The 12,718-nt window shown below is 40.3% G+C and overlaps 4 protein-coding genes across 4 annotated transcripts; 2 read left to right on the top strand and 2 right to left on the bottom strand. All coding sequences in view use genetic code 12, as the record gives it.

Moving 5' to 3' along the window:
* Positions 1-50: 50 nt before the first annotated feature.
* On the top strand, positions 51-374 carry QCR7 (ubiquinol--cytochrome-c reductase subunit 7; the record flags this gene model as incomplete). Its single annotated transcript, XM_036812422.1, has 2 exons — positions 51-61; positions 119-374. 2 exons carry the CDS (start codon positions 51-53, stop codon positions 372-374), a joined length of 267 nt encoding a protein of 88 aa, XP_036662848.1.
* A 353-nt stretch (positions 375-727) lies between these two features.
* On the bottom strand, positions 728-1,653 carry CPAR2_600780 (uncharacterized protein; the record flags this gene model as incomplete). The annotated part of the gene is made up of 2 exons (XM_036812411.1): positions 728-1,565; positions 1,622-1,653. 2 exons carry the CDS (start codon positions 1,651-1,653, stop codon positions 728-730), a joined length of 870 nt encoding a protein of 289 aa, XP_036662847.1.
* A 7,509-nt stretch (positions 1,654-9,162) lies between these two features.
* On the bottom strand, positions 9,163-10,077 carry CPAR2_600770 (uncharacterized protein; the record flags this gene model as incomplete). Its single annotated transcript, XM_036812400.1, has 1 exon — positions 9,163-10,077. One exon carries the CDS (start codon positions 10,075-10,077, stop codon positions 9,163-9,165), a length of 915 nt encoding a protein of 304 aa, XP_036662846.1.
* Positions 10,078-10,847: 770 nt separating this feature from the next.
* On the top strand, positions 10,848-12,671 carry SAL6 (Sal6p; the record flags this gene model as incomplete). Its single annotated transcript, XM_036812389.1, has 1 exon — positions 10,848-12,671. One exon carries the CDS (start codon positions 10,848-10,850, stop codon positions 12,669-12,671), a length of 1,824 nt encoding a protein of 607 aa, XP_036662845.1.
* Positions 12,672-12,718: the final 47 nt, after the last annotated feature.

Raw genomic sequence — 12,718 nt, 5'->3', positions numbered from 1 at the left:
TTGTCACCCCAATCGCCAACAAGTTCACCGCCTACGCTGGTTATAGAGAAATGGGTTTGAAGTATGTACCGTCCCTTGCTCTCCTTTCACAAAGGAATCAATACTAACTAGGAACCAGGTTCAATGATTTGCTTATGGAAGAGACGCCAGTTATGCAAAAGGCTATCAAGAGGTTACCTCCTTCATTGAGTTATGCTAGAAATTTCAGAATTCTCACCGCCCATCAATTGTCATTGACTCAACAAATTCTTCCACCAGAGAAAGCTCTCAAACCAGAAGAAGATGACCATTACTTGATTCCATATATTTTGGAAGCCGAGAAGGAGGCATTTGAAAAAGCCGAGTTAGATAACATTGAAGTCAAGAGTTCTTAGGCTGAAATGGACTATGTACAAAGTATTAAATATACATTTTCGTGTTGATCTGAAAGTGATTGAACATACTTGTAAATATGGGCTCATTTCCGCACGTAGATTTTGCATACAATCGAGGAGTACAATTTCTTTGAAATGGTAAAGGATACTCGCTGTGTTGGGGAGCCCACCAGTGTGATTCTTACACGGTCGACAACGATGCACGACGTCCGCTAGTAGGGCTAACCATTCTGGTAAATTATATCCCAAATTTGAAGCTCTATAAAGTATCTATCAATCTATATTGTTTTTTTTACAAAAGTTCTTAAGATCCGTAAATCGTGCTCCAAGCTCAAGCTCAAGCTCAAGCTCCACTACATCCCAAGTCTTAACTTTCTCAATTGCTCCAACACCAAGAAAGTAACAATGGTATGGGGACCCAACCTTATGAAAGCGGGAAGCCACCCTCTAAACATGAAACCAATACCTTCCTGCTTGATTGCATTCCGAAGTATACTGATTGCACTCTCGCCGCTGCCCTTACTGTTCATGATCCTCGTTTTCACAACATCTGCAGGGGAGCACACTGTTGTTGCAACTAATCCGGCAATCAAAGAGGCTCCGAAATGAGTGGACTTCTTTGAGGGATCCATATGTACGTAGTCGATCAAAAGACCTTTCGCAACATCATAAGTCACAACTTGTGAAGCTGTCATCAATACTCCCCGGACCAAGTTTGGATATAGCCCTCTGAACAATGATTGGACTCCCTCCTTCTTACATACTTTGTATAACCCATCAATAGCATTCTTGTAATTTCGTCTTTGTTGAATCGGCAAGGTTGAGTCGTTTTGCATCCTAATGTTCACAACATCAGCTGGATTACCTACAAGGCCACCCATTGCTCCAGCTATCATCGACATTGGTAGTAAAACGACAGTACTGGGGTGTTTGTTATGACTTTGTTTGATATAATACTCTTTCAACACCTCGTATATTCCAAATCGAGCTGTAGAATATGTAGCTTGTCTCAAAAGAGATGCAGTTAAACCGGAATATATCTTCAAAAATCCTTCTTTAGTTATTATACTGTATAACATGGAAAGTAGTGACTGTCTAGGGATAGACGCAGTTTGTAATCGTACTTTTGCGAGATCCAATGGATGGGTCACTAAGCAAGCCGCCATGCTAGAAAATCCACCATACCAAAACCTTTGTCGTGTTAGTAACAAGCCAAAATCAAAAGCCACATAGTATATGTAACATACGGATATTGGACTTTTGGAGTTGTCAGACTCATGTAAATGTAAACGTGGTGTAATGAGTTGAAATAGAACTAGTTGGACCAATATGATGAGATTCTTGAACACAAAAAAAGAAAGAAAGAAAAAAAAATTGCAATCTTTTTGCGTAAATTTTCTACCAAATGCTCACAAATGTCATCTTCCACTGAGCCAGAGGGAACATTCACTTACACGAAACAATTTAAAGATTAAATATCAAATTGTAAGAGTTTCAGCCACAAATAAGAAAAATGAATTCCTGTTGATTTTAAAGCTAGGAAAATTGTCGTTTTTTGGGAAAGCACCAAGACAGTCACGGTACTAAATTCTTAGCATTCAATTTTGAGACATAGTCATCCGGAGAAGTAAGAAACTTCCTGTGTTGAGGAGTACACCAGAAGCGACATATCTGCTGCACCAGAATCTCTGAGGCTCTAGTAACGCATCATATAGTACCAAAACTGCCAGCTTTGATACTTACCTGGTTTAGGAAGCTCCTCCACGTCAGCTCGAGCTTAAATCTAGGTTTTCGGTGTTAACGCACGTGTCTACACTATATAAACTATAAATCAAATCCATACCCCTAGAAAATTTTGGCCGTGCTTCTTCGTCTTGGGGCACCCAAAGATTCTCTTTTGAGATTGGAAGGGAGGGGGGTGGGGGGGTGCGGAAGCTGTAGCTTTACTGTACTAGCGTTGAAACTTCGTCAGTTTCTGCTTTCCTGGCAAAATGCCAATTTTATGAGACTTCTGTAATGCGCACTAAAATGCGCTATAACTCTGCTTAGAACAGCCTGAATCGGCGCTGGAGACGCCCATTGTAACTATAAACCTCACCGATAACAGCCACAAGTAGGAAAAGAGCCCTAAATGTCTGTAGCATAACCTGTGCTCTGAAGTGAAACGTATAGCTGCAAAAAAGATGTTTCGATCAGGTTTCGATTAGGTGCAATATTTTTGGTGAGAGTGGTTTGTATAGTGCATCACTTTTAGGGGGGAAGAAAGAATGTGTGTGCACTTTGTTTTTGTGCATAACAAGTTCCCACACAAGATTGCAGTAATTGAACACAACCTCCTCTTCAAAGGATAACTTGTGAACGTTCTGTCTTTCAATACGAGACGTCACAATCACTATCAGAGATGACAGCAATCATTAGAGGAAAGTGAATACTACGTCTGATGCCATTCAAGGTTAAGTTTCGAGACACGGGTTCAGTAATACTCATGTGCCAGTTTTAGACACCAAATGGTGATCTATCATCCAATCGAGTGTACAGATAGCAATCAATCATTCAAGCTGGAGTATCATGAAATGAATGAAGAGGATAGATTTCGTAACAGACAAGGATCAATGGCTACGGTAGCTACATTAGTGGCAGAGTGACGTATAACAGAGATACATCAGCTTACGCAGTTACAATGTGTACAAAGATGTCGGGTATACGAGACCTTTCCGAGAGTGATGCAAAGGACATTGGAGTGCGATTAGCACATTGATTGGGTAAAACTTGGAGGGGTAGGTTGCAACGGTGCACCATTGAAATCTTGATTTGAGTTGAAGAAGTCCAACACCGCTAACAAAGGTGGCACAGTGGAATGCCTTCTGGGAAGTCCTCGCTTGAGTGTGTCTCGGCGGCTCTTCGTCAGTCTATTCTACTCCGATCGCCACAAACGAAATCAAAACTTTCCAATGTCAACGCAATGAAAATTGCGAGTTGAAACTAAATCCTGAACAACATCAAAGGGATGTTGCAATAAAAGAAGACGTATTTATTTTACGAACCTCCTGGAGAAAGAATGCGCAAATATTCAGCCCGGACAGATCCATTACCACGTACATGTTGCTGCATATGGATGTGGATCAAGGGTTTGCTGAGTTCCAAAACACGAATTCAATTAGGGGAGAATCATACAGCTGTTACATCTTCATTGGCGAAAACCTAAGTATAGAGGAGCCGCTGTATCGTCTTCGTTCAGTGAACAAGTATCATAGGCAAAGATGAATGCTCGACTCGACCGTTGGCTGAAAGGGTCTGTCAAAACTGCTATGTCGAAGATTGCTGGTGTTTTTGACTCCCTGGACTCGAATTGCTTGGTATGAAAAATCATTTTGGAGCAAGCTGGTGTGCTAGTGCTTTGTAGTCGATGCTTGATAAAACGCAACACAGACCGGGAAGCTGAAGACCTGCCAATACAATTGTAGTGCATATTACTCCTTCAAAGTGGACAACGCTATTAGCTTGAATGAGGAATGTTCACCTCAATAACAAGCATTCAATACAGAGCGTGTGACCGATTGAGAGTGCTGACCCAATAATTTCTTAGCATTATTGTCAGAGAAGGCTGAATTCAAAGTTTATTAGCACTATGAGACATTTAAAAATGAGGAACACCGCTCCCTATCCAAAACAAAGAACCCAATTCGAAGAAAAGGTGGGTAAATATCGAAACCCCTCCAATCATTTGCAAAATAGTAGAACACATGTCGAGCAGAAAGCTCCCTTTAATGCTTGATGACACTACCGTTGATCAATACTAAAAACTCGACGATTGAGAAACGCCTGCGTCTTCAAAGGTTCATCAACTAGATGACACTGACGTGCCGTTTCACTCAAATTCAACTCTGTTTCGTCTTTGTAACACCTCTGCGACTTTTCATAGAACCTAAACTTATACTCAACTTTGCCCATAGTGGATCGATACACCAGTAGGAGTTGCACCTGTGGCTCAATATAAACTGCACCCTAAACGCGATTCTTTTGCGAAGTAAATGCACCCTTACCGCAAGCTTCTTGGATGCATTTAGGTCCGCACGTCAATGCTCTTGCGCCCCGACACCAACGATTTTGCATACTTATATGAATGGTTTTGCACCCGTACACAAGATCTGCAACCTACCATTGACCGAATCACACGCACGCACCAAAAATAAACGCATCCACACATCAACTTTACACTCTTGATCAACAACGAACACATCCGTGCTCCGAGTGTCGGGTGCATATAAATATTAGAGGAAAAAACCTGGCCACGAAATTAAATCTCGCAGAATGATTACAAGGGACTACGTATTCAGGTGTTCAGAGAATATGTCTAGGGCTGGAATCACAAATTTTAAGCGGATCTGGTTTCGATTAAGTGAAATTCTGGGTCATAAGATCTAGATTCCGAGAAAAAAACTGGACTGTAGCATAATCTTAATCGCGACTTTTGTATATAACGAATGTAATTTTATTGACTAACCGAACTCGCTTTTTGTAGCATATTATATAAAACAAAGAAAGTAAACGAACTAGAATCGAAGTGGTTAAGCGATGTCTCACAGACGAACGTTCAAAGACTACAATTTGCACACAAATGATCTCGGTCGGGAAATATTTTCAGATTGTCAGCATACATCTTCTATTAGTATTTTCCTCACTCAAACCGCCTATAGTACACTTTCTCGTGAATAACCCACCAATATGTTATTGATAAGCAATGTTCACGCATTCAGAACAATACAAAAAGTGTGTAATGCTTGAACCAGATACCAAAAGTTGTAGTTTGTGAATAACGTAGTATACCTTTCTAAGCTTAAATTCCGTTTCATGAAACCTACAATCAATTTGATTTCACCTTTCTTGAGTCCAGAATAGAACCCGAGATTTGGTGACAACTGTACAAGAATAACAACAAACTGTCAACTGCAATGGCAATAAAGTTACCGATAAGGTCGGATCTAGGAAAAACAATGTCTTCCGTAACCGCACCTGTATCCAAGACAGTAGATTTCAGTTACGCATTTACGCTACATACGTCACTACTAAGTCCTACACCTTTCCACACTAGCATACGAGGTTTTTCTCTCGATATTCTACTACGCACTTGAGAACTAGTTCCCAAATAAACACCTGTTAAACTATTTCGAACACAGCAACAAGGTCTAATGAAATGTAGGTAACTTGCCGCTTCAGTCGTTTGTTTTAGCTCAAAACTAAACTATGGACTATTCCGTGGCTGTGTTGTGACTTGTCTCTAGAAAATCCACGGACGCTAACTCTTATCGTTGCGCTCTAAATCTCATTTCAGTGTTCATCAAGAAAGCTCCAATTTATTTTAATTCCAGTTCCCGATAGAGCTCTACCGTTCATGGTGGTGTTTCGGAAACATCAGGCAACAAACGCAACTGCTTAACTTTGCTTTATGCTTAAATCACCTCAGTCCTATGTCAATGAAGTTTTTCCAGAATAGTTTATAAGATACGCAACATCCTACTTCGTAAGATAACAAACAACGGATTTCGGACTGGAGTTGACTGTCCAAAAATCTTCAATTGAATCCGTAACTTTTTTCGTATTAATAGATATATTACACTAAATTAATTTGGTATGATAAGGATTAATTACTTATGCTCAAAAGTTGCGATTATTGTCATGCGACGGGTGTTTCTATTTCTTGGAATCGTGATCTAATGACACATACGTGCCCAAAATCAGCTAATTATATGCACAGGTTTTGCGAATTTAATCCTAGGGTACCATTGCTTAGCACTTTTTGTGATGTGCTGCGTAACTTACGTGTCTTCGCTATGTAGGCAGGTTTTTTCATTACTTTCTGAATCCAGCAACTTCTGTGGGTATGGATGCCCTTGTACTTGAAGAACGTGTGCATGATGTGTCGATGCATTTACCTTTGTTTTGTGCATGTAATCTATTTCATGTAAGGGTGCAAGCATTGTGAGTAAATGCAAAATTGATTGTGCGGGTGCAAAATCGTTGGTTTAGGGGTGTAAAATCATTGGTGTTCAGGGACGAAATTTTTGCGGCAAGGATGAGACGAAGTTGCGAAAGATTGCGGTGTAGGAGCTTCTTGCATTGATGTCCGGAGGCATCTATACCGTTGTGCGGGTGCACGCTGTGCTTAATTTAATTACTAGTGTGTTCGTACAATATACAGAACGTAGAGGTGTTACAAAGACGAGATTGTGTTGTATTCAAATGTCATCTCTTTCTAGCACGTAATAATATTCAATGGCTGTTTTCAATGTGGGAGCGCGCCCTCTGTTTCGTATGTTAGTGCAAGTTTCGTCCAAGTCGATGCTTATTTTGCATGTTCGCCATTGTATCTACTTTTCTTGGAACTAGTGTGCCCATATGGCCCAATAGTTGTTGGTTAATATACTTTCCTCTTGCGTCCCCATGCAGGCACTTTGTATGCATTAGTTTCGTTCATTCTGTGGTTGCCTGTTTCATAGGGTGTGTTCCAGTGCATTATAGCTTCACTTGGGTGGAGCGAAGCTTCCGACTGCCTTCACATTGAGACCTGCTTTTTGGTTTATGTTCCCTAATCGATATTCACAATTTACCCGAAATAGCATGTCTCATTTTGTAATTGCCAAGTCATCACCAGTCGAGGATATTCTCAAAAAGCACCTTGCAGTCGCTATACTCAGGTTTCTGATCATCTGTGACAACCACCAGGAAGTAACAGGTGTGTATCAGATAGTATCTTTAAACATATTGGGCTCGCCAGTATTTCCATTGACAAGCATTACGCAACGAGTCTGCTATCGTTCCAATGAGTTGGTCTCTTTCTTTTCTTCATGATGCAATTCATTCAATATGACTGCATGAACTCTTTAATGCTTTTGGGCTGGTCCATGAATAGACAGGGTTGGGGGTCCACTTGGATGACGATCACCACAATGCTCATGATTGGATCTTGTATGGTTTCCCTCATCCACCAATCTGACTTTAGAATAAGTTATCTTGGTGCCAGGTTCTTTCATTGACAGAGGTTTGGTTGCGACCACAATCAGCGTCCCTTGCAGCAAGTTGAAGACTAGAACAATCCTTCAAGTTGACTAGCATGAAATCATTTTTTAGTCGAACCAATGGACGTGCCAGCCTCCAATCGTGGATTTCAGAAACTGTGTTTGTTCTGGTACAAAACATCTAGTATCAAGGCTTTGCACTTACCTGCTCCCTAAGTGAGCTCGCGTATAGTCCATCATCTCTATTGTGTCAATAATGTCAACCATTCGAGAGAGTGTATTTCACACACCGCTCATCCTAACGCGTAGTGGTAGTTGCTCATCTTGTCCTTCGTCATTGCATCGATGAACGGACATTAGAAAGAGCCTTCTCTATCGTCGGCTGTTTATCCATGAATACATGTTAGATGTAAAAATATCCTCCACTGAACTTGATGATTCGAGTCCCAACACACGCTTGGTTTGTTTCAAAATTCGGCAAGGTGCACTTTGGTTGTGGGCCAAGATACTATTATCAGTATTCATCATGTCTGAAACGTCCACCTCTTGCAACTTCATCAACTTCATCAAACTGTTGCGACCCAGACAAATACACTGAATACTGACTGCGTAATCAATTAGTGTAACCGAGGTACACTTCGCACTGTGACCGAGATAGCTTGTTGGCTCGTTAACCCCTAACAAATGTAGCCTCCATCCACCTCTTTGAGATTCACATTTAATGGTACTCCAGCTTGATTGATTGATTACTATCTGCACACTCGATTGGATGATAGATCACTACTTGGTGTCTAAAACTGGCACGATATCATTACTGAACCCGTGTCTCGAAACTTAATCGTAATTGGCAGGCATCAGGCATAGTATTCACCAACCTCTAATGATTACAGTAATTTCTATAATGATTGTGACGTCCCGTATTGGAAGATAGCACGTTCACAAGTTATCCTTTGAAGAGGAAGTTGTGTTCAGTTACTGCAATCTTGTGTGGGAACTTGTTAATGCACAAAAACAAAGTGCACACACAATCTTTCTTCCCCCCTAAAAGTGGTGCACTATACAAGCCGCTCTCACCAAAAAAAATTGTACCTAATCAAAACCTGATTGAAACATCTTTTTTACAGCTATACGTTTCACTTCCAAGCACATGTTATGCTGCAGCTTAAGCTACAAACATCTAGGGTCCCTTTTTTACTTGTGGCTGTTATCGGTGAGGCTCATAGTTACAATGGGGGGGTCCCTCTCCTGAATATGCTGTCTGATTATAGGCTCCATACGTCTTAGCTGTTCTGCATTGGTCGAAGACTGCTAATAAAGGTGGTTGCTACAGAGTTGTATGGTTGTGGATTTTTGATCGTTCATAAGTTTTCCTTACAAAATTCCAACTAATTATGCGTTGTGAATGTCAGTGTCGCGAACTGGCTGTGCTTGTAGAACTTGCAAACTCCCCTAAAGTGAGATGCTGGAGGGTGACTACTTACGAATGGGGCTCTTTTTACTGTCTGCATTTCTTAAGACTCACTTATTTCGTTAGCTGCCCAAGGAACGGGTCCTCACTCACACGATCCACTATTTTGCTAACATTTTGTGTGATCTTTAGCACAATAAGTCAAAATAGAGTGGTTTATCAAGAACTTCTACCAATTCATAACCATACAGATATACAACCTACATCATAATGAGAGATTCTTTGTCAACCCGCTTCCTCTACATCTAACTACTACAACTTACAGTTGTCATCGAATAAGAACAGTAAAACCACAATATCAATATTAAGTAAATTCATCTTCTTCCTCTTGTGATATTTCTTTAGCATGACCATTCACATTGTTCAACAAATCATCAACCACCCAGTCTAAGTCTTTTTTGGATTCTATCCCATTTCCAATCACACTAATAGTATTCAAATGAGATTCTAAATGAGGATAACTTCCTAATTTAACAACACCATTGCCAAATTTCTCATTGCAACGAGTTTGCAACTTTCCAAGGTAAGGAGCCAACTGACTTTCCCCAGTTTTGGTCACGACATATCTTCGTATCAATTTTATAGACTCTAGTCGTGGTTGCAAATACCCTTTGATCGTTGGTAAACATTGGACAAACAATTGAGGGACACCAGGCAATATAAAAACTCTTTCATCAATGACAACTATTGGGAACCACATTTTGTCATTGGCATATATTTTCTCCACCTTAAACCCAGAAGCAGTGCTGCTGGCACCAGTGGTGGTAGGTGTGGCTGTAGCAGTAGTGGTGACGGCGTTACTAGTAGTTGTAGGCAACGTAGCCATTCGGTAAAATGCGTCCAATTGTTCTTTATCTAATTTGGCCAAGTAGTCCTTGCGAAGCGATTGCATGCGGTCCACAACTTCTTGATCGAGTTTGTAGTCCAACTTGAAGTAATCACTGATTGCTTCATAAGTGATATCGTCGTGGGTACTTCCCAATCCACCCGAAGTTACGAGAAATCCAACATTGTCTTGAGATAGTAAATTGTGTAAGGAAGTTTTGATATCTTGAGAGTCATCACCGCAAACCACAGTTCTCTTTAATGGAATTGATAAATCATTGAAGCAGAATCGAGCAAAATTGTAGGAATTTGTATCCATAATTTTCCCATTTAAAATCTCATCACCAATAATCAAGCATCCGGCAGTCTTGATAGGCTTGTGTGAGATTGTCATTATGTTGGACCTGTAGAAGGTATGTCTGCTCAATCGCCTGGTGAATATTCTCATGTACTAAAAGAGTATAAAGAGAGAGGAAGAGTTTTTGAAAAGCGCATTTGTTTGCCAAAGGTCACGTGAATAATTCTAATTTGAAAGCAACCCTCGCTACTCTTGAGATATCAACAACTAAAGAGCTTATTATGTTTCAGTTTTATATCCTTGAAGACTCCGTTTCTGTGAAATCTATGAAAAAATAGTGGGAAGATTCATATATTCCTTGTTTGGCATGTGATAATCTCTTGACAAAAGTGTGACAGCAGTAATGAAGGTGGATACATAACCAATGAGAACGGTTTTGTACAAAAGTCGTGTGCCAAAGTGCAAAGTGCAAAGTGTGGTGGAGTTTTGTTTCTCTTCGACCAAAGGTAGTGTACATTGTTACTACAATGGTTAAAATTGGTAGTGCATTGTGTACAATTCCGTTCTTCGCTGTTTCATATGTCACTTATCACACGACCTTTTTTAGAAAAAGGAGAACAGCATATATATAAAACGATATGCGCATTGAACAGAAGAAAAGCTTTTCATCCATTTCAAACTAATCAACCCTTCATCGTACACACACACCCTTCCCACCTACCACCACATACTAGATACATCACCTTATAGTTGAAGAAATCTACTTAACACATTCTTACCAGTTTTCATTTCTTTCTTCCTTTCTTTGCTCATTTTTCTCACATCTTTGTTACCGTCACTCAAAAAGGATAGCCTAGCCTCACCCAATGGGAAATAGCCCGTCTAAAGATGAACCCCTACCGAAGTCGTCATCCTCATCAAATGCAAACCATGAAGGAAACTCCAACTCAGGTACCAGTGGAAGTACCGACTTAGACCCTGATGAGATGGCCCTGGCGCTATCTCAACTAAATATTAACAAACAAAAGCAAAAACTATCTAAGCATCATCAACAGAAGAGTGCACCATCTTTTGCTACAGCAGTGAAGAGTGAGCATGCTACATCTCCTGCTATTGAAATCAAAGATAAGGAGAAGAAGCGTCGCGATAGCACCAGCAGCGGTAGCAGTCAGTACTTGCATGTCCCGGAAACTCATCAGAAAGGAGCAGGCAGTGCACTACACCACTCCCCTAGCAAAGCTGGCTCCAAACCACCTGGAAAGATGTCGTCATCATCATCATTACCATTAGCTGCTACGTATGAAGTGTACCCTGCCAATCAAGACTTTGATTTGGAAATTGGTCTTTCGATGGCGAAACTCCTTAAAAATCAACACGATGTTGCGTCTTCGGTTGAGTCATCGGTGGAATCACTGGACATTTCGGTTGCATCGCCAGTTTTCACAACATCAGGTAATGATTTAAAAGAAGATGACCTGCTTCTGTCTTCTAGCTCAAGTCCAAACACCTATATGGCAACCAAGAGCTTAGCAAATATTGAAGGTTCTTCTCCATTAGTGTCAAAATTGGATTCAATTGCAGAAAGCAGATCGTTGGAATCTTCACCGGAGCCAAGAGTACTTTCACAAGAGAATTTAGAGAAATTAGAAACGGTAACGTTGGCCGCGTCAAAGGGACAACAACAACAACAACAACGGCCACCACCACTACAGTCAAGTAGCTCAACTTCATTATCAAGCTCACCCCCATTGATTCCAACATCCAACAAGAAGTTGCCAATCGATATTGATAGTGTCATTGAACGGTTATTATCAACCAAGAAACGTTCAACATCTCGTAGGGCCAAAGATGCATTGCGTGTCGATACTGAAGAGATTAAATATATTTTGGGCAAAAGTAGACAAATCTTTTTGGAACAACCAAATTTGTTGCGCTTATCACCGCCGGTTAAAGTTGTTGGTGATATACATGGACAATTTCATGATCTCATTCGTATTTTCAATTGTTGTGGTTACCCACCATATTCAAATTATCTATTTATGGGTGATTACGTTGATCGTGGGGAAAAATCATTGGAGACAATTTTATTACTTCTTTGCTTCAAGATCAAGTATCCTGAAAATTTCTTTATGTTGAGGGGAAACCACGAGTCAGCAAATATTACTAAGATTTATGGATTTTACGACGAATGCAAGAGAAGATTGAAGAATCCACGCATGTGGAAGAATTTTGTTGATGTGTTTAATACCTTACCAGTGGCGGCAACAATCAATGACAAGATTTTCTGTGTTCATGGAGGGTTATCACCCGAGTTGCAAGATTTATCCCAGATTGAAAACATCAAGAGACCAACTGACGTTCCCGATAAGGGACTCTTGGCTGATTTGTTGTGGTCAGATCCTGATCCACTGATTAAGAACTTTTCCATGAATAATTGGCCCAAGAATGATCGTGGGGTTTCGTATTGTTTTGGAAAGAAACATGTTGATCATTTTTGCTCCAAATTCAAATTGGACCTTATTGTTCGAGGCCATATGGTTGTTGAAGATGGTTATGAATTCTTCAACAAGAGGAAACTTGTCACTGTGTTTAGTGCTCCCAATTATTGTGGTGAGTTTAACAATTTTGGAGCAATCATGAGTGTCAATAAGCATTTGTACTGCTCGTTTGAATTGATCAAGCCAACTTAGTTTGGTTCGACTCGGTTTTTTTTTCTTTAACTTTTATACATTTATAA

This window comes from Candida parapsilosis, contig 005504, assembly GCF_000182765.1.
Source record: "Candida parapsilosis strain CDC317 annotated contig 005504".
Taxonomy (NCBI): domain Eukaryota; kingdom Fungi; phylum Ascomycota; class Pichiomycetes; order Serinales; family Debaryomycetaceae; genus Lodderomyces; species Lodderomyces parapsilosis.
Note: the sequence above shows the minus strand (reverse complement) of the source record. Positions and strands in the feature narration are given on the sequence as shown.